The 20,235-nt window shown below is 44.4% G+C and overlaps 1 protein-coding gene across 2 annotated transcripts in view; it reads left to right on the top strand.

The window, feature by feature from the left end:
• The window catches only part of LOC126259776 (nocturnin), a 419,155-nt gene that overhangs the window by 218,365 nt on the left and 180,555 nt on the right, over window positions 1-20,235 (top strand). Inside the window, exon 2 of one of the 2 annotated variants that reach the window (XM_049956780.1) lies at window positions 3,689-4,034. The exons of the other annotated variant lie outside the window; for it this stretch is intronic. Within the exon in view, the coding sequence (XP_049812737.1) occupies window positions 3,847-4,034 (188 nt within the window). The 5' untranslated portion in view covers window positions 3,689-3,846. The remainder of the gene's footprint in view (window positions 1-3,688; window positions 4,035-20,235) is intronic. 2 annotated transcript variants of the gene reach the window in all.

Raw genomic sequence — 20,235 nt, 5'->3', positions numbered from 1 at the left:
CAACATGAGAAGGCTGCGTCAAAGAAATTCGCCGACAAAGCATGGGCTCGGAATCGAAATATTATAAACAGAAATGTTCTGGATGGATGGCATCGGTTCTATTACGGTCGCAAGGTGAGTAGCAATATTGTGATTCTGGAATGATACCAGAGCTGCAAGATGAGTAAGGATAGGAACACATAGTCTGTTATCTGAGGTCAACATTCAAGGTAATTAATTGATACATTGAACCCGGTAAAAATTGCATTTATTTTTAATGCATTTCAAATCAAATGCTATGATGATTTAAAAAATACTGGTTCCATTGAATATGAAATAAAACGGTGGAACACCTGCGCAATGGTTTTTCTACTCTCGAACTGTTTACCTGCATAAAGCAACAGTGACCGTGGCGCGGCGCCAGCGCTGTTGAAATGCCAGCAAATGTGCGCGGCATTTTTCTGAATCATTATGAAAACGCCAGTAACTGTTTCGCGTTGATGTCACGATTAAATTTCATAAGCCTTCACGCAAAGGCTTGTCTTCCATGTCATATGACTCGTTTGGTCCCTAACACGACCCACCTAGAAGTGACTTCTCGTTAGACTGCGAAAACCGTTAGTCTTCTTCGATGTTTGGCTGGGGAGAATCTCCTGCAACTGCTCCTCCGATGTTGCCAACCCATTTACCTTGTAGACACGCTCTGTCTTCGCGGAAGACAGAAGAATTTGGCTCTGTTAAGCGCGAGGCCTGTGACTGACTTTATTTTTGTCTTCTCTACCTAGTTGTAACTTAACAGCCTGGCTCCCACTTCCTGTCTAAAGAAGTGGCCATTGTGTAAAATCCCCTCGACGCGGAACCAAGGGCCAGGTGTTGCCAAATATGCTCCATGGTGTTACCTCCCTCGCCTACGTCATAGTTTCGAAACTGCAGCTGTAAATACTGTACATTACCGTACGTACAACTGTTTTGAAACGAGTGAGAATGTTTGTATCAGTACAAGGTGCGGGGCGTAGTAACATTCTAAACAAACTGATATGCTTACAGTGCTTATGGTACTAAACAATATGACAACTGACATTTCACACTTATCTGCCCTATAGCACCAACTGTTGCCAGTCTACCACATATCAGAGCTCTCTCCCTCCACCTTGTCTAAACATCTTTCTATTCATATCATGACCCGGCCAATTCTCAAATCGATTCAATCCTATAGTCTCCTCCCCCCCCCCCCCTCCCTCCTCCTCCGGACACCATTTACCGTCATCTACTATTGAGCCGTTTTTTTATGTATATACTCTACGACAATTATGATCTTTAACCTTCCCTCATCCATCTAACCCTTCCGAGTGCAGATCCGTCAGCTGTCAATGAATACGTTTTTCCTCAAATGACATCCCGTTTATACACAATCTTCCTTGCATTTTTCATATTACTTTTTAAATTTAAAAACGATAAAACCTGTAGCAGTTCTTTTCTTCGGGTAGGCATCACCAAAAAACTTAATCTTTCAAATAATTCTAAAAACACACGTAAATTTTTCTCTTTTATACACGTATTCTATCAAGTTATCAACTAAAATCATTAGGCTGATGAACAGAAAGTCAAACTAAGCGAGGGGTATGGCACAATAATAAAAGAAATTCGGAGAATTTCGGTTATTTTCTGGGTCTACCGGTCGCTGAAGGTGTGATTCAATGATCACCCACGTTACAAAATCGCTAGAATTTAATAATCGTTTCAAGAATTTCAGCAGCTTTTTAGCAAACGAAATAGGCAAAAGGGCAGATATTTCGATATGTAGTTATAAACGAAATGTTTTCTCTAGCAACGTACTGGCGCTAGATTGAATATAAATAGGACACATACAGAGATAACTGCAACTCAGTTATGAAATACACTCCTGGAAATTGAAATAAGAACACCGTGAATTCATTGTCCCAGGAAGGGGAAACTTTATTGACACATTCCTGTGGTCAGATACATCACATGATCACACTGACAGAACCACAGGCACATAGACACAGGCAACAGAGCATGCACAATGTCGGCACTAGTACAGTGTATATCCACCTTTCGCAGCAATGCAGGCTGCTATTCTCCCATGGAGACGATCGTAGAGATGCTGGATGTAGTCCTGTGGAACGGCTTGCCATGCCATTTCCACCTGGCGCCTCAGTTGGACCAGCGTTCGTGCTGGACGTGCAGACCGCGTGAGACGACGCTTCATCCAGTCCCAAACATGCTCAATGGGGGACAGATCCGGAGATCTTGCTGGCCAGGGTAGTTGACTTACACCTTCTAGAGCACGTTGGGTGGCACGGGATACATGCGGACGTGCATTGTCCTGTTGGAACAGCAAGTTCCCTTGCCGGTCTAGGAATGGTAGAACGATGGGTTCGATGACGGTTTGGATGTACCGTGCACTATTCAGTGTCCCCTCGACGATCACCAGTGGTGTACGGCCAGTGTAGGAGATCGCTCCCCACACCATGATGCCGGGTGTTGGCCCTGTGTGCCTCGGTCGTATGCAGTCCTGATTGTGGCGCTCACCTGCACGGCGCCAAACACGCATACGACCATCATTGGCACCAAGGCAGAAGCGACTCTCATCGCTGAAGACGACACGTCTCCATTCGTCCCTCCATTCACGCCTGTCGCGACACCACTGGAGGCGGGCTGCGCGATGTTGGGGCGTGAGCGGAAGACGGCCTAACGGTGTGCGGGACCGTAGCCCAGCTTCATGGAGACGGTTGCGAATGGTCCTCGCCGATACCCCAGGAGCAACAGTGTCCCTAATTTGCTGGGAAGTGGCGGTGCGGTCCCCTACGGCACTGCGTAGGATCCTACGGTCTTGGCGTGCATCCGTGCGTCGCTGCGGTCCGGTCCCAGGTCGACGGGCACGTGCACCTTCCGCCGACCACTGGCGACAACATCGATGTACTGTGGAGACCTCACGCCCCACGTGTTGAGCAATTCGGCGGTACGTCCACCCGGCCTCCCGCATGCCCACTATACGCCCTCGCTCAAAGTCCGTCAACTGCACATACGGTTCACGTCCACGCTGTCGCGGCATGCTACCAGTGTTAAAGACTGCGATGGAGCTCCGTATGCCACGGCAAACTGGCTGACACTGACGGCGGCGGTGCACAAATGCTGCGCAGCTAGCGCCATTCGACGGCCAACACCGCGGTTCCTGGTGTGTCCGCTGTGCCGTGCGTGTGATCATTGCTTGTGCAGCCCTCTCGCAGTGTCCGGAGCAAGTATGGTGGGTCTGACACACCGGTGTCAATGTGTTCTTTTTTCCATTTCCAGGAGTGTAGTTGCTCATTTCCATAAACTAGTTTTCAAGCCTTTTCAGGCTGATATTCCGATAGGATATGCAGAAGTTACTTAGCTACTGACGCTAAATTTTTTTCTCTATCGTAACGGGAATGAAATACTTGTTCCAATGAAAACGCTGTCCGTAAGTTTTATGAAGTGAATGCGTCTGTGGTGCAAGTGAATCGAAACCTGGAGTACAGTTGCTGATCACTTTATTTCTCGATCGAAAATGTGCACATCCTGTCGCTAACGGCTGGAATACGACCGAATACAATTCCTCATCACGTGTTGCCCCAAAACTTTGACACTTTGAGCGGAAACGAACCTCGTGGACGGCTCGAGTGAGTGCTGAGATGGAGGTTTATAGCTAGTCGGGTGCTGACAGGTAAGGCAGCCACCCGCGCTCGTGTCCAGCGACTTCCAGTGGAGCATGCGCATCAGCTTCGGCTCTCCGCGGTTCGCCGCCCCCTTCTTGTGACCCGCCGCCTCCACTTCCGCCGCCTCCGCCTCCACCGCCGCCTCCGCCGCCCCCACCTGCCAGCCATGAGCCTGCTGCTGCACGCCAGACCCGCCTGCGCGCTGGCTGCCCGCTGGGTGCCGGCCGCCGTCGCCGCCCCCGCAGCCGCCGCCCCCACAGCCTCCATAGCCGCCACCTGCTCCTGCAGTTGCCGCAGAGCCGTCACCACCACCGCCAGCGCCGCCCCCGCACAGGCGCCGCTCGCCCTGCCCAGGTGAGCCCGTCATCGCTATGGCAACATACGAGGATGTCTCCTCCTGGTTCACTGGTGATTCACTGGTGACGTGACGATGCTCATTACTGTCTTGAAATAACTACTGGCGGCCACTGTACTGGCTACGTTTAATGATCACATTTTTTATTGATACTCGTTTGTTTTGATTAGGTATTAAGCAAATGTTAAATATACAATGAATTCAGAAGGTCTTTGACTCAAATTAATTTATTGACGCATTCTGATACACCATCATCAGAGACGGCTGTGTTAAGGAAAAAAGAAATTCCATATGAAAAAATTATTCAGAAAATAAGTGAACTGTGGACAGCAGTTTCATTAATATTTACAATGAACTTCAAAAGCATACAACACAAAAGTGATCAGATAAGGTTCTGAAATACAGCTCTCATATACGTGGAGCCATGTGCCAAATGGCACTGAGCACTATGGGACTTAACTTCTGAGGTCATCAGTCGCCTAGAACTTAGAACTAATTAAACCTAACTAACCTAAGGACATCACACACATCCATGCCCGAGGCAGGATTCGAACCTGCGACCGTACCGGTCGCTCGGTTCCAGACTGTAGCGCCTAGAACCGCACGGCCACTCCGGCCGGCCGGAGCCAGGTGCCAAACTGACCGCAAATCGAGCACGTTGTGGTAAGGAAAACAGTTGCTGTCAGTAGATGGTGTTAGCAGCCATACAGACAACAGTTGGTTATTAAAGAGCGTAATCATAGGAAAGGGTACAAAGAACATCGATCGTGTAACTATACAAAATTGAATGTAATGGAGGACACATGGAGGCCTAAAATTACAGAATGCTCTAAAATTCCTCGTGCAAACTTCTAGTACTTCTAGTAATATTTTGAATTGAATCCCTTGTGAGGAAACGTATAATTTCCATGCTACAACGCTACGGTCGCAGGTTCGAATCCTGCCTCGGGCATGGATATGTGTGATGTCCTTAGGTTAGTTAGGTTTAAGTAGTTCTAAGTTCTAGGGGACTGATGACCACAGATGTTAAGTCCCATAGTGCTCAGAGCCATTTTAACCATCCATGCTACAACCATTTGAAAACATATTGGTAACGCGACCACTTTTACAAGTACTGTAATTTATAATGCATGACCCAGTACATCACTTGTCTTACAATTACACTCATTAATAACCAGAGTTATAAAAAGGAAACCAAATCGGTTTTCACAAACACTGTTATTTACAGTTAAACTTAACCGTTTCTGTCCTTTTAGATGGATGGTTAGCATTCTTATCCTCTACAACTAAGGTTCGATATGGCGACCACCAAGTTCGGTGCACACATCGTACCTACGAATGATGTCGTCATACCCACGCATTATCATACCCCGTGTCTCTGTAGTCTGTCCAGCAGCGACCACAATTCGTGCTATCAGATCTTCTTTTCTCTATATAGGAGTCTCAGAAACCAAAGTCTTCATCCGAGCCTAGAGGAAAAAGTCTAATGGAATCAAAACCGATGATCATGGAGACCAAGTGACTGGACCACCTCGGCCTATCCAGATGTATCCGAATCATTAGTTCAGATGTTCCCGAATATTACGTGAAAAGTGAGCGTATGTGCCGTCATGCTGTAACCATATGTCTTGACGGACATTCAGGGGCACGGCATCAAGCGTGACGCGCAATTCTTTTTGCAGGAAGGACAAATAGCTGGGACCCGTGATGTGTACGGTCCAATCACATGACCATCCAGCACACCTGCTTATAGATTGATACCAAGTCTGTGTTGGTATCCCTGGACATGTGTGACATGTGGGTTTTCGTCTGCCCAGACATGGCTGCTTAGAAAATTTAGAGCACAATCTCGAACAAATTTGCGTTATTCTGTGAAGAGAAAGCACCTTGGAAATACTAGGGTCTCGTTGATGCAGCAGCGCAGAAAATGTGCACAAAACTTAATGCTTAGTGCAAAATCGGCTGGCATTAGTGACTGTATCCTTTGCAGGTGGTATGGATGGAGTTGTTGGTGATGTAGAACATACCAGGCAGTGCTGGAAGAGCAACTGCCCGTGTACTCGTTGACGAATTCCCTTCGACGTGATGCAGTACGTATTCTTCCAGTTCTAATGTGCGGCTTCTCCTTGGAGCACCTCAGTCACGCCTGCTGACAGTGAAGGTACCGTTTCTCGAAGCCGACGCGCAATTGTGGCGAAAACGGTATGCGATGGAGTCCGACGTTGTGGAGAACGATCTTCATAAAGGCGACGAGTAGCCCGTCCACTGCCGTGAGCTTCGTCATTCAGAATTATAGTGCAGTGTATTCTGCATACGTGTACCCAATCATGCGGCTCTAACGCTTACAGACACGCGAATGAGAATGGAACCAGGTCAGAGATGAAGGACAGACGTCGAATGATATCATCCGATCCGACATAACCACCCCTCCTCCCCCCACACCCCCGCCACGACCACCCTGTTGCATACCTAACAAACATGTTTTCAAACGTCTGTAGCAGAGAAACTGTATGTTTCAGGTCATCGGTTCCTATTCAAAATGTATGTACTTACTTCCCTCTAAGTTTGAATGGGAATTTCCGAATACCCTGTTCATGCAATGTGGATAGCAGTTTCCCTTAGTACTTACAATGAAGCACAGGAAGAAGACACACAAAAGCGGTCACAAAAGGTACGGAAAATATAGCTCTAGTGTATGTAGAGCCAGGTGCCCAAGTGACCGTAAACCGCATACGTAGTGATAATTGCCGTCAACAGATGACGTTAGCAACCATACAGACAATAGTTGGCTATCAAAGAGCGTAACATCTAGGAAAGGATACAAAGAGTATATCGATTGTGTACCATATGCAGTTGAAAGTAATGGAGGAACCATGGAGGCGTAAAACTACAGAAGCGCATATTATTTAATGCACAGATTGGAAATAAATAAACACAATCAAGATACAGACAAAAATTACGAAACGAGAGGAATTATTAAATGAAACACACATTAAAATGGAGTGTAAGATATAAATGCAGGAAGTTTATGACATTGTTTCATGAACGAGTGGAATACATATGACGTAGTTACGCAAGCAAGTGCAATATAGGCATTGATAACGTAATTTTTTAACCCAACGATATACAGCAGTAAAATGGAAAACAAATACATTCGTATCATAAAAGCACGTGACGTAACTACGTTAAAACCTAAAATAAAGTCAAAATTGATTATATAGCTTCATGAAAACTTACAAGCAAGCTATGAACAAGTTTTATTTAGTAATTCCTCTCGTTCTTTAATTTTTAACATCTAATATCCTCCATGATTTCAGTATATACATTACAAATCTGTATTTTCATAGTTTTACGACTCTATGGCTTTCAGGATCATACAGCACAGAATTGATATATTCTTTGTACCCTTCCCAAGTGGTTGCGCTCCTTGATAGCCAAACTAATCTGTACAGTTGCAAACGTCATCTCTTGGCGGAGATTGTTTTCCGTAGCACTACGTTCCCGATTTACGATCTGTTTGGCACCTGCTTACAGTTAAATGAGAGCTATATTTTCAGTACCTTATCTGTAAGTTCTCATGCCCATAGTACATACATTTTCCTGAGACATCACTTTTCAAGGTTGCTGTTGTTGTGGTCTTCAGTCCAGAGACTGGTTTGATGCAGCTCTTCATGCTACTCTGTCCTGTGCAAGCTTATTCATCTCCCAGTACATACTGCAACCTACATCCTTCTGAATCTGTTTAGTGTATTCGTCTCTTGGTCTCCCTCTACGATTTTTACCCTCCGCGCTGCCCTCCAATTCAATACCTCCTCATTAGTACTGTGATCTACCCATCTAACCTTCAGCATTCTTCTGTAGCACCACATCTCGAAAGCTTCTATTCTCTTCTTGTCTAAACTATTTATCGTCCATGTTTCACTTCCATACATGGCTACGCTCCATACAAATATTTTCAGAAAAAACTTCCTGACACTTTGATCTATACTCGATGTTAACAAATTTCTCTTCTTCAGAAACGCTTTCCTTGCCATTGCCTGTCTACATTTTATATCCTCTCTACTTCGACCATTATTAATTATTTTGCTCCCCAAATAACAAAACTCCTTTACTACTTTAAGTGTCTCATTTCCTAATCTAATTCCCTCAGCATCAACCGTTTTAATTCGACTACATTGCATTATCCTCGTTTTGCTTTTGTTGGTATTCATCTTATATCGTCCTTTCAAGACACTGTCCATTCCGTTCAACTGCTCTTCCAGGTCCTTTGCTGTCTCTGATACAATTACAATGTTATCGGCGAACCTCAAAGTTTTTATTTCTTCTCCATGGATTTTAATTCCTACTCCGAATTTTTCTTTTGTTTCCTTTATTGCTTGCTCAATATACAGACTGAATACCATCGGGATAGGCTACAACCCTGTCTCACTCCCTTCCCAACCACTGCTTCCCTTTCATGCCACTCGACTCTTATAGCTGCCATCTGGTTTCTGTACAAATTGTAAACAGCCTTTCGCTCCCTGTATTTTACACCCGCCACCTTCAGAATTTGAAAGAGAGTATTCGAGTCAACAATGTCAAAAGCTTTCTCTAAGTCTACAAATGCTAGAAACGTAGGTTTGCCTTTCCTTAATCTAGGTTCTAAAACAATTCGTAGGGTCACTATTGCCTCACGTGTTCCCATATTTCTACGGAATCCAAACTGATCTTCCCCGAAGTCGGTTTCTACCAGTTTTTCCATTCGTCTGTAAAGAATTCGCGTTAGTATTTTGTAGCCGTGACTTATTAAACTGATAGTTCGGTAATTTGCACATCTGTCAACACCTGCTTTCTTTGGGATTGCAATTATTATATTCTTCTTGAAGTCTGAGAGTATTTCGCCTGTTTCGTACATCTTGCTCACCAGATGGTAGAGTTTTGTCAGGACTGGCTCTCCAAAGGCCGCCGGCCCCTGGTGGCCGAGCGGTTTTGGCGCTACAGTCTGGGACCGCGCGACCGCTACGGTCGCAGGTTAGAATCCTGCCTCGGGCATGGATGTGTGTGTTGTCCTTAGGTTAGTTAGGTTTAACTAGTTCTAAGTTCTAGGGGACTTATGACCTCAGCAGTTGAGTCCCATAGTGCTCAGAGCCATTTGAACCATTTTTTTCTCCCAAGGCCGTCAGTAGTTCTAATGGAATGTTGTCTGCTCCCGGGGCCTTGTTTCGACTCAGGTCTTTCAGTGCTCTGTCAAACTCTTCACGCAGTATCGTATCTCCCATTTCATCTTCATCTACATCCTCTTCCATTTCCATAATATTGTCCTCAAGTACATCGCCCTAGTATAGCCCCTCAATATACTGCTTCTACCATTCTGCTTTCCCTTCTTTGCTTAGAACTAGGTTACCATCTGAGCCCTTGATATTCACACAAGTGGTTCTCTTTTCTCCAAAGATCTCTTTAATTTTCCTGTAGGCAGTATCTATCTTAGCCCTAGTGAGATAAGCCTCTACATCCTTACATATGTTCTCTAGCCATGCCTGCTTAGCCATTTTGCACTTTCTTTCGATCTCAAGATCATACAGCACAGAACTGATATATTCTTTGTACCCTTCCCAAGTGGTTGCGCTCTTTGATAGCCAAATTACTCTGTACGGTTGCAAACGTCATCTGTTGACGGAGATTGTTTTCCGTAGCACTATGTTCTCGATTTACAATCTGTTTGGCACCTGCCTACAGTTATATGAGAGCTATATTTTCAATAGTACATACATTTTCCTGAGACATCATTTTTCAAGGAATTTCTTTGTTGTTACCACGAAGACCTTTCACAATTCACTATATGTCTATTCTGAACTGTCAGCTGCCTCCTAGAAACAAACATTTCTCTATCAAGTTAAGAAAGAACACAGATGTTTGCCCCAACACAGGTTAGTAACACATAACGAGTAGACAAATGATGTCAGATGTTCGTGAGGTCCCCGTTTTGGAAAGGTAAAGAATTGCAAGAGATATGTGTAGGTGTTCGCTTGCTGCATTATCAAGAAGGTGTAGCTGCCAGAGTGTTCCTGTTACAACGTGAAACCCCTAGGCTCACTGGAGTTTGTTCCTGCCCCCCCCCCCCCCCCCTCCTCTCCACCGGTCCCTCGCCAAGGGCGACGGCCACCGCCCTGGCGCTGGCTGCGGGCCACCAGGTCGTCGGCCGCTCCCGCTCCCGCCGCCTCAGGGGCCGGTGCGCGACCTTGCCAGGACTCCTGCGCCTGCGGCCGCCCGCATAGGCCGGCAGCGCACGCCGGCCGCTGCACTCGCCAACTCTGCGGGCGGTCCGCTGTCTTCCTGGTCCGCACAGGGCACTTTGTCTCACACCCCTTCGTCGCTGTGCTAGCCGTCCAATGGAGCATAAACCTCACTTTACAATTACGGAGCTCATCCCGACAGTCGGAATACACAGTGTCACACGTCCCTCCGGAAGCTAGTATTCGTCAAAACTACCACGAGCAAAATAATTAAAGCATCACCTTTTTGAGAATCGTCTCCCAATGCGACGCAGAAGTATGAAAAAAAATGGTTCAAATGGCTCTGAGCACTATGGAACTTAACATCTGAGGTCATCAGTCCCCTAGAACTTAGAACTAATTAACCCTAACTAACCTAAGGACACCACACACATCCATGCCCGAGGCAGGATTCGAACCTGCGACCGTAGCAGCCGCGCGGTTCCAGACTGAAGCGCCTAGAAACGCTCGGCCACTCCGGCCGGCAGAAGTATGAAGTCTGACTCAAAGGTGCCAACAACCTTCCTCTGTAATGGTGCCAAAGTGTGGCGCCGTACGACTCACCCACGGACTCGGTAACACTTCAGACAACAAGGTGCCGACACATGCGAAAGAAAGGTCGGCTCTTAGAAGTTCATGAGAGGTGTAAAGCGAATTAATGATGTCAAATTGGCACAAAATTGCACTACAATTCAATCCATCCCCAACATTTGACGTGTTTCATGTTGGGAAGGTCGTCAAACCCTACCTTGCTCACAATGCACACCTTCTTTCGACACCTCTGCGGTGGAGGTCTGAACCGCGATACCCAGTGTTCATATCACGCTGGTTTCATATGGGTGGCCGAGGAAAGCTATGCAGACCCATCACCGCTCAGAATCGACAGAAAAAGGCCTCAGACGATGTCATACAGGACGTCAGTCAATCCACCCCTTCACTTTGGAGTTTGACTCTTATGCATTTGGCGGTCGAAAGCTACAGTTCGCAACGCGATGAGCAACACAATGACACTTCACAAACTATGACGCTGCTGACACACTCCGGACGATACAACCCTTCTCTAAGAACATCGTGGGGTTGCAAGCCAACTGAACGCGGTCGCACACCTTTCGAATGTACTAGTGTGAGCTGTTCTGATATACAGAGTGCAGCCACTGGGGACTCATGAAAACTATTCGATGAAATCTGAACGTGATCCGGAGCAGCAAACGGTGTTTACGCTCTTTTGGCTTTCCTTTTTCGGGCCCTCGTGTGGCGTGATTACAAGGGATGTGACATTGACACATATAACAACAAAACGGCAAGCGTTCCCTCTGAGACCACCCCCCCTCCCCCCAACCAGTTCGACCATGCATTTACAGCACGTATGTTAAGCACTTCAAAAATATACCGCATGCGAATTCTAAAGGTTGTGGAAGGGACGCCGTCACGCCGGTTCCGGTTCCTACTACTCAGTCACTGGCTGTCTCTGCACAGGTACATTTTCATAAACTGCGCATTAGTGCGTGGGTGGCACCAAGATTGTTTGCGAACTGAGGTGGGGGGGGGGGGGAGGGGGGGTTGCTGTGTTCTTAGAGGATCCTTTACCGTTTTATTCACTCATGTGCCAATGTCGCACTCCCCTGTATGCACGCTATAGCAAGTTGTGGAACAGAAGGTCTGAAAAAGCATAAACACCGTTTGCTGCTTCTGCTTCCGATCACGTTCAGATTTTTTTGTATCGTTTTGAAACATCCCTAGTGGTTTTATCCTAAGTTCAAAAGGAAACGCGGTGATGGCACTACACTCTAAAGGGGCGAACCACGTTCAGTGGGATAGTACGACCAAGATGTCCTTAGAGAAGGGTTATATCGACCAGAGGATTTCAGCAGTGTCAAGTATTGTGGAGAATGATGTCCTGTTGCTCACTGCATTGAAAAGTGTCGCTTTCGACAGCGAAATGTGTTAGAATCAACGCCACAGCGCAAGATGTATTTTCACTGACGCCCTTTATGCCACCCTGTGAGGCCTGTTAGTGTCGACACTGAGCGTGGTGTGTGTGCAATGTTTACCACGCCCACCCACAAAAGAATACTATACTCCACCCGAACAGGCCTCGAAGGTCAAAGGGCACTGACCGACCGCCGTGTCATCCTCAACCCACAGGCGTCTATGGAGCGGATATGGAGGTGGATGTAGTCAGCACACCACCCTCCTGACCATTGTCGATTTTCGTGACCGGAGCCGCTACTTTTCAGTCAAGTAGCTCCTCAATTTGTCTTACAAGTGTTGAGTGCACCCTGCTTGCCAAAAGCGCTCGACAGACCGGACGGTCACCCATCCAAGTGCTAGCCAAGCCCGATAGCGCTTAACGTCGGTGATCTGACGGGAACCGATGTTACCACTGCGGCTAGGCTGTTGGCCCACAGAAAAATAAAACTGTCATTTCATCGCTCGGCATCGCGGTTCCGACATTCATCACAGAGGCATCAAAAGAAAATGTGAAATGACAGTAGGAGAGGATGTGACGACCTTTCCACCGTGTGATACGACCGCTGTGACGTTGGACAGAACTGTGGTGAAACTTGGTGGCAATGTGACCTAATTAACCCACCTTATACCTCACATGAAGTTCTGAGCTGTGGTCTTTTTGTAGCATGTGTCGACACCTCGCCGTTTGAAGCGTCACAGAGCGCTTGGGTAACGTCGCAAGGGCGCCACATTTATGCACAATTACAGAGGAATGTTGTCGGTAACTTCGAACCTAATTTCCAACTCTTGCGTTGCGATGTGGGACGATTACGGGGCTTCCAAATCCTGAGGCGTTAATTGGTTTGTCCAATGTAGAAGAAAAATTTCCAATACTGACATGTCCGCAAACCAATACTGTTCTGGTATGGGCGGTTGAAGATTCGCAGGTCACAGCTTGTATTTTACGTACAGATGGAGCAGGATTCACAACAGGCTCGTGCGGCCAGGTGCAAATCCGAGAACAGTCGTGGAGGTGTCGCATCAGAATCGCTTCAGTATCAGTGTATGGATAGTGAATGTCGGCGACAGTGTCGTAGGACCGCAACTTGAACAAAGAGATTAACAGGTCCCGTATATTACCGATTTCTGAGCGATAAATTGCCAGCTCTATTGAAGAACGTTACCCTTGCAGAAAGAAAATGCATGCAGTTTATGCACGACGGTGCACCACCCCGTTTTTTACGGATCGTGCGATAATTCCTCACGGCAATGTTTCATGAGCAATGGATTAGTCGAAAGGTCCAGTAGAATGACTCCCCGTTCATCGGACCCGAATCCGTTGCATCTCTGGCCATGGGAACATATAAAGGCTTTGATGTATGCCCAACCCATCGACAATGTCCAGATGTTACTGGCGTGTGTAATCAATGCATGTTCCACAATCCGAATGGAGCCATTCACTGCGAAGAAGGGCTGAAGGATTTGTCAGGATGCATGGTAACTACAGGCAGGATTGCCTGCTGTGTGTACTTCTACGTAGCAGACTGTTGGGAATGAGAAGACAGACTGGCCCAGACGTTAGTAGATACTGGTTTCTGGACATATCATTACAGTAAGTTTTCTTCCAGTTTGAACCAGTACTACCTTCTGTAGTGATATACGACACTTTTGTCAAAACACCTCCATTTTTCACTCGACTGATGCGGTCCGTGCTGTCATCAGCACTAGCACAGTCGAATTTGAGATGTCCAGGAGCCTTCATAGAAATAAAGAGCGTCCATTTAGTGTGGAAAAAATAGCAACATATTGTACATTTACTGTCATTCGACGCATTTTACATTCCGCGATTTGTGATACGGAGAATACCCTCCACACACAATAGCTACAGCTAGAGGGAGCAAAAATTTCTAAAACATCGATATAGCGTTTTATATCGAAAAGGGTGTTACGATAAAAATTCTTTTAATAGAGATCTTTCATAATTGATTTATATATGTTTCTTTTTCAAGAAATTTATTTAACTTTTACAGAAAATATATTTTGCTATTTTTATTGTTCCCAAATTCAATAAAATCTATAGATCTGATCAGTTACGCTATCCTTATATTAACACAGATAAAGAGAAAATAGTTCGCAAAACTTGGTTACATTGAAGAACAGGTTGACAGAAGATATCTAGAGGTGTCAAGGTATTGTTAATTTGATAATGGAGAGTAATGCTGTGGGAAAATTTATTGTATGAGAGTTTGCTTTCAATGACGACATTAGAACAGGACAGAAAAGAGCGGACAGCTCCATCAAAAAGTCGTCATGATGAAGACAGAGACAAAAACAAAATTTAAAAAGACGAGTGAAAAATAATGGTTATTTACATCCATTACGCAGTAGAAATACCGCATATAGAAAGTGGAATTATGAATGCTCGACATAAAAAACGGAAAAATTCGGTGACATTGTCGATATATCGACTATGCGTCATATATTTGTATAAATTCGATAGTACCAGTATGAAATATAGATACATCCTATACACTGATTTAACGCCATTTCTGAATAGCTTGTGTATTACATGTGGCATCAGGTGTACAACAGCGTGGGAAATATATCCTTCCCCTTGCACGTGGTAACCCAACCGGTTTAGGTGGAGTATAGATTAAAACAATACGTCCAGAGGAAATATGTAACTGAAATAAAATGAAATGCAGAAAAACTAATCAGTGACACGACCTGTCATAGGCTGAAAGATGAGCAACCGCCTCCCGTATTTTTATTTTCGCATTTTCAGATCGTTTTAGTTCGTCCCTCACAGTGCCAAAGAGTCCGTTGTCGATGGCAGCCTTCTGGCAGCCGGTAATCAGTCACTCCATCGTGGGCCAACTTTTCACTTCAAGAAATTCTATTAATATCGCTTAACTGAGAAGCGAAGTTTCTTAACTGCTGTATTCTAACAGAAATCGCTTCCACAAACAACGTCACTAAAACGCACTGGTGCAGCCGTGCCTGTTCCGGTGGCAGCCTATTCGACTCCTGGTTTCGGTGAATTAATTTTCATCGTCAGTATTTAGCCAGCAACAGTGGTGAAGGGTGGTGTCCTCCAGCTTGTGGTCAACACAGTGTAAGATCGAGTGCTGGGCTGGATATCAAACGTTTCGCAACGCTTCGTCTAATTATTTAATGAAGTCGGTCTGTCCTTCAAATGGTGACGTTAAGGCAAATGGCTCCCCTGATGCTATTTATGAGGAGTAGGGTGTGGTTTTGATTCTATGTCTCCGTTTCACTACTGCAGTCATCTACGTAAATACTGCGTTGCACAAGCACTGCACAGTCATAAAATGTCCTGTAGCATATAGAGCTTGATGTTCATTTATCTAATTATTGACTCATTTCGAGATTTGAATGTATCTGCCAATCGCCCAGCACAGTCAGCTCTCCAAGTAAGGCGTAGTACGGTTCTCAACAGGTCCCCAAACAGCCGCCTAGTTGTCAAACCAACCGAAACATTTCCTCTCGCTGTTCCGGCGGGGTTTACCAGAGCGTGGCTCGATTATAGACTGTAGAACGCACGCTCCAATAATTCGCAAATCCAGTTTCGGCGCTCGTCGCTCTTATTTCGAAAATTTCCTGTCCCCTTGCCCGATTTCCAAAGTTGTGCCCGCTCACTGATACCGCACATGCAGCAGTCACTGCATTGCGTAAGACTCGCTAAAAGTGAACCAAAACGTGATACTTAGCAGCTGTTTGCTCTTAACGTTCTGTATGGAGCACTAAGTCTTTTACTTTCATTTATTTGCTGAATATCGGATCTGAGATAATAACCTTACAAGCCATGGGAAAGTATCTACAAGTCAAGCACATGGAGTAATTGAATTACTGGAACTCACCCTATCACAAAACTATTTCGAATTTGAGAACAAAATTTTCAAACAATTAGACTGAGTGGCAATGGGCAATTGCATAGCAGACAAAATTGATGCTCTATGTATTAACACACTAGAAGAAAAATTTTGCAGTTCAAACTGGCCCATTAAAAAAAATTATATATTACGACAGATAACTAAGCGGCACCCTATTGCTTGTAAATTTTAATAGAAATGACATAGAAATGAACCACCAAAAATTAAACACCCTAAAATAATTTTCACAATAGGAGCTGTACAAAACGAGTCAGTTGACTTTCTGGACCCCGAAATACTCAATAATAACTACTGCCGTAGGTAGGGTATATAGGAAACCTGCCGCGACAGACACTGTTATTGACAATCATTCGTGTAATCCAAAATTACATAAACTTGCATTCTTTAAAGCAATTATCAACCGAATCACGAACTTACCACCTGACACTGATGCAACACAGAAGGAAATTGAAACATTACTATACATATCACAACAGAATGCTTTTAAGCCAGCAGTAGTAACGAGACTTTATGATCAATGCACAGAAGAAAAAGCACGAAACATAAATACAGAAATAACGCTGATGAGAGAAGAAAAATCACGAAAAACGTACTTGTGTAAAAATAGGCCAAATTCCTAGAAAACTCAATAAAATATTTAAATGGACGAATGTGCAAATGGCGTTCTATACCAGTAACACTGCTTTAGAAACGAAAATACAATCAGGAAAAAGGAAATTCCCAGTTTTCCAGAACACAGGAGTTTATAAAATATCGTGCGATCATTATAATCAGTCTTTCATTGGGCACGCAGATAGGAATTTCTGAGTTAAATTTAAACAACACACGCGAAATTGTGAAAGTAATCAGTCCGCATTTTACATACACTTACGCGACCATAAACGCTAAGTGGAATAAATAGAAAATGCAATGAAAATTCTACATCGGGTACCTAAAGGAACCGTAGTGAATAATCTGGAAGAACTTGAAATTTATATCCATACAGACGCGATTCCAGACAAAATTTTAACGAACAAACGAACTAAAGCACAAATAATATTTAGAACACTTTAGTGACTTTCTAAAAGACAAAGGAAAATTTTTTTCTGCTCACGATGCCACAAAGTAGATAAAAACTGTTGAACTCTCAAGACAAAATAATATCTCTGCACGGTACATGAAAGCATAGAATAATACGATCTTTGTATGTAACTATTATAGCTGAAGTTCCAAGAATGTGAAATGTAAATTCATATTAAACATATATGTGTCAGTGGAGTGGATTGTGCTATCAAACTAACATAAGTGCAAATAAAATAAGTGTATGGAATCCATAAATTTCTAACAATCGTAAACTGCACGGAAACTACGACACAATCTCAACAGACACTCCAAAACTGTATTATGTCGCACAAAAAGGTAATTATCTACAGAAAGATACGTAAGTCATCTAACTTATATTTTATAATTTTATTCGAAATAAACTGTACATTGCTTATTCCAGGATAAGTTGAAAATAGTAAACTGCCGAAACGAGATTCGTCGTTTATGTACAGAATAAACTAATAAAACCATTGTGCAGCACCAAACAGGAAAATATTTAATATTTCGTTCTCTGACTTAACGCAAGCTGTCTGAAAAGAAATTTCGAACAACATTGTGGTGTTTGAAGTGACTTTCTATAAGAGATTCGACTTTAAATGCGACATATGAGAAACTCCAAGAGCTTTCCATCATTGGAGCAACTTCCTACCTTTAATGATTAAACACTTCCTTATTTTTTGTTTAGAAACAACCTCCCGCCGGAGGTTCAAGTCCTCTCTCGGGTATGGGTGTGTGTATTGTTCTTAGTATTAGTTACTTTAAGTAGTGTGTACGTCTAGGGACCGATGACTTCAGCAGTTTAGTCCCTTTGGAATTCACACACATTTGAATATTTTTTGTTTAGAAATTCCATACGTCACTTCGGATGAGCGGAACATTGATATCAGAAAGGCATGCAGTAGAATGACAAATGTTTCACAGGACTGACACTCGAGGATACGAAGCTCTAACATATAATACTAGAGCTGAACTGAATAAAATATTATTTACATTAAAGAGTAATTTTTATTATGATTGTTTCACAGCCCTAAGAAAACCATACTGTGAACAATAAGTCGATAAAGGAATAACAGTTAAGTATCATAAGCTAAAAGTAACGAAAAATACGGAAGGCGTATTTTCGGGAAAGGAGCTCTCTCTGAAACACGGACGAACGAACGGAGTAACTGCTGCAACCAGTATTGACCCACATATCGGAAAGGATGTTGCTCAAGCAACTTTTCCGGCCTTTCAGGCTTACTTTCGGTGAACATTTAGAGGGGATAAGTTCGAGAAATTCACTCAAGGCGACCAGCTTTTTTTTTTTTTTTAGAACAAAGTGTCAGATTCTGGCTGCATTGTCTTTGAAGAACTGATTTGTGTAACGAGCTCCCGATTGATCGCATTTTGGCGTTAGTGCCCTCATTTCAGTCACTATGAAGCAATACGAATGAGGAAAAACAGCCTGTTCTACCACGTCAGCAGTAGTAGGAAAACTTCGGAAACATATTCAGAACAGAGAAGAGATGATCTAGACCGAAAGGAAGCTGATTATCCACAGATTTGCAAACGATCTGCATAGCTGTAACTATGATTCATGCTACCGAAAGCTCGTGCTCGTGCGGTAGCGTTCTCGCTTCCCACGCCCGGGTTCCCGGGTTCGATTCCCGGCGGGGTCAGGGATTTTCTCTGCCTCGTGATGGCTGGGTGTTGTGTGATGTCCTTAGGTTAGTTAGGTTTAAGTAGTTCTAAGTTCTAGGGGACTGATGACCATAGATGTTAAGTCCCATAGTGCTCAGAGCCATTTTTTTTGCTACCGAAACTGTGATTCCTTACACCATAGACATAAACATTTTTCAACCAAATTAGTCCTAATCGGTGGTTCATTAAGTTATAGTCATCAGGTACTGATTTATAAAGTGATGTAAAATCCTTTGATAAACTAAAGTACTTCACGAGGAATCTGAAGACAAAATTACTACATGTCACAAATGTAAGATAAGGCATCGGAGATTCAGATTCGCAGGTACTTCGAAACATTCAGTGATGGTTGCGCTGCAAATAACACTAACTAATACATTGGCAAGATTATGACTGAAGAGTGCTCGCATTCAGTTTTCTTTATTGTGAAATCACATTTTCAGTTTCAGACACTGCTAAATGCAAGATCGATGGTACCAACAATGATGAATAGCTTGTTTGTCTGTCTTTGGAACGAAATATATCACTGATTCTGCGTATCAGGTATCCGAAAGTTTGTTAGTAGGTTTGTGGAGGTATGTGGCATTAGATGTCTACGCACAGGTCATGTCACTCGCGTAAATAACAGAGCGCTGATTTGCGTACGTGGTGATGACGCACGGTAGCGACCCAGATGGCTTGCATTGGATTTACATCAGGCGACGTTGTTCACCGAGACTTCAACGCGAGTTCACTATAACGCTCCTCAAACCACTGTAGCACCGTTCTGTCTCTGAGACACGGACGATTATACTGCTGAAATATGACGTCGCCGTCGGGGAAGACATCAAGCATGAAGGGATGCAGGCGGTTCGCAGCTGTCAGTGTGCCTTCGATTACTACCACATGCCCCATGCAAACGCAGGAGGATGTCTCCCATAGCAAAATACTGCTCCCACCAGCTTGCGTCCGTGGCGCGCTGCACGTTTCGAGCCGCCGTTCACCTCAATGACGGCGTTTGTGGAGACGACCATCGACCTAGCGTACCAAAAATGTGATTCACTCGAAGATCGGATGCGTTTCCATTGATCGACGGTCTAATCACGATGGTCCCGAGCCCACTGCAATCGTAATTGACGATGTCGCTGGGTCAACATGTGAACACGCAGGCGTGGTCTGCTGTCGAGCTCCGTGTTCAACAATGTACGATGGACGGTGAACTCCAAGGCACTTGTTCGTACACCAGCACTGCACTCTTTCGGCAGAGATGTCACAGATCATCATATGTCCTACTTCAGAGATCACAGAAGCCTCCGAACCCCACGTTCTGTGAAGAGTCGTTG

This window comes from Schistocerca nitens, chromosome 5 (genome assembly GCF_023898315.1).
Source record: "Schistocerca nitens isolate TAMUIC-IGC-003100 chromosome 5, iqSchNite1.1, whole genome shotgun sequence".
NCBI classification, from domain to species: Eukaryota; Metazoa; Arthropoda; class Insecta; order Orthoptera; family Acrididae; genus Schistocerca; species Schistocerca nitens.
The sequence above is the reverse complement of the archived record's forward strand: the minus strand, read 5'-3'. Positions and strand labels throughout refer to the sequence as shown.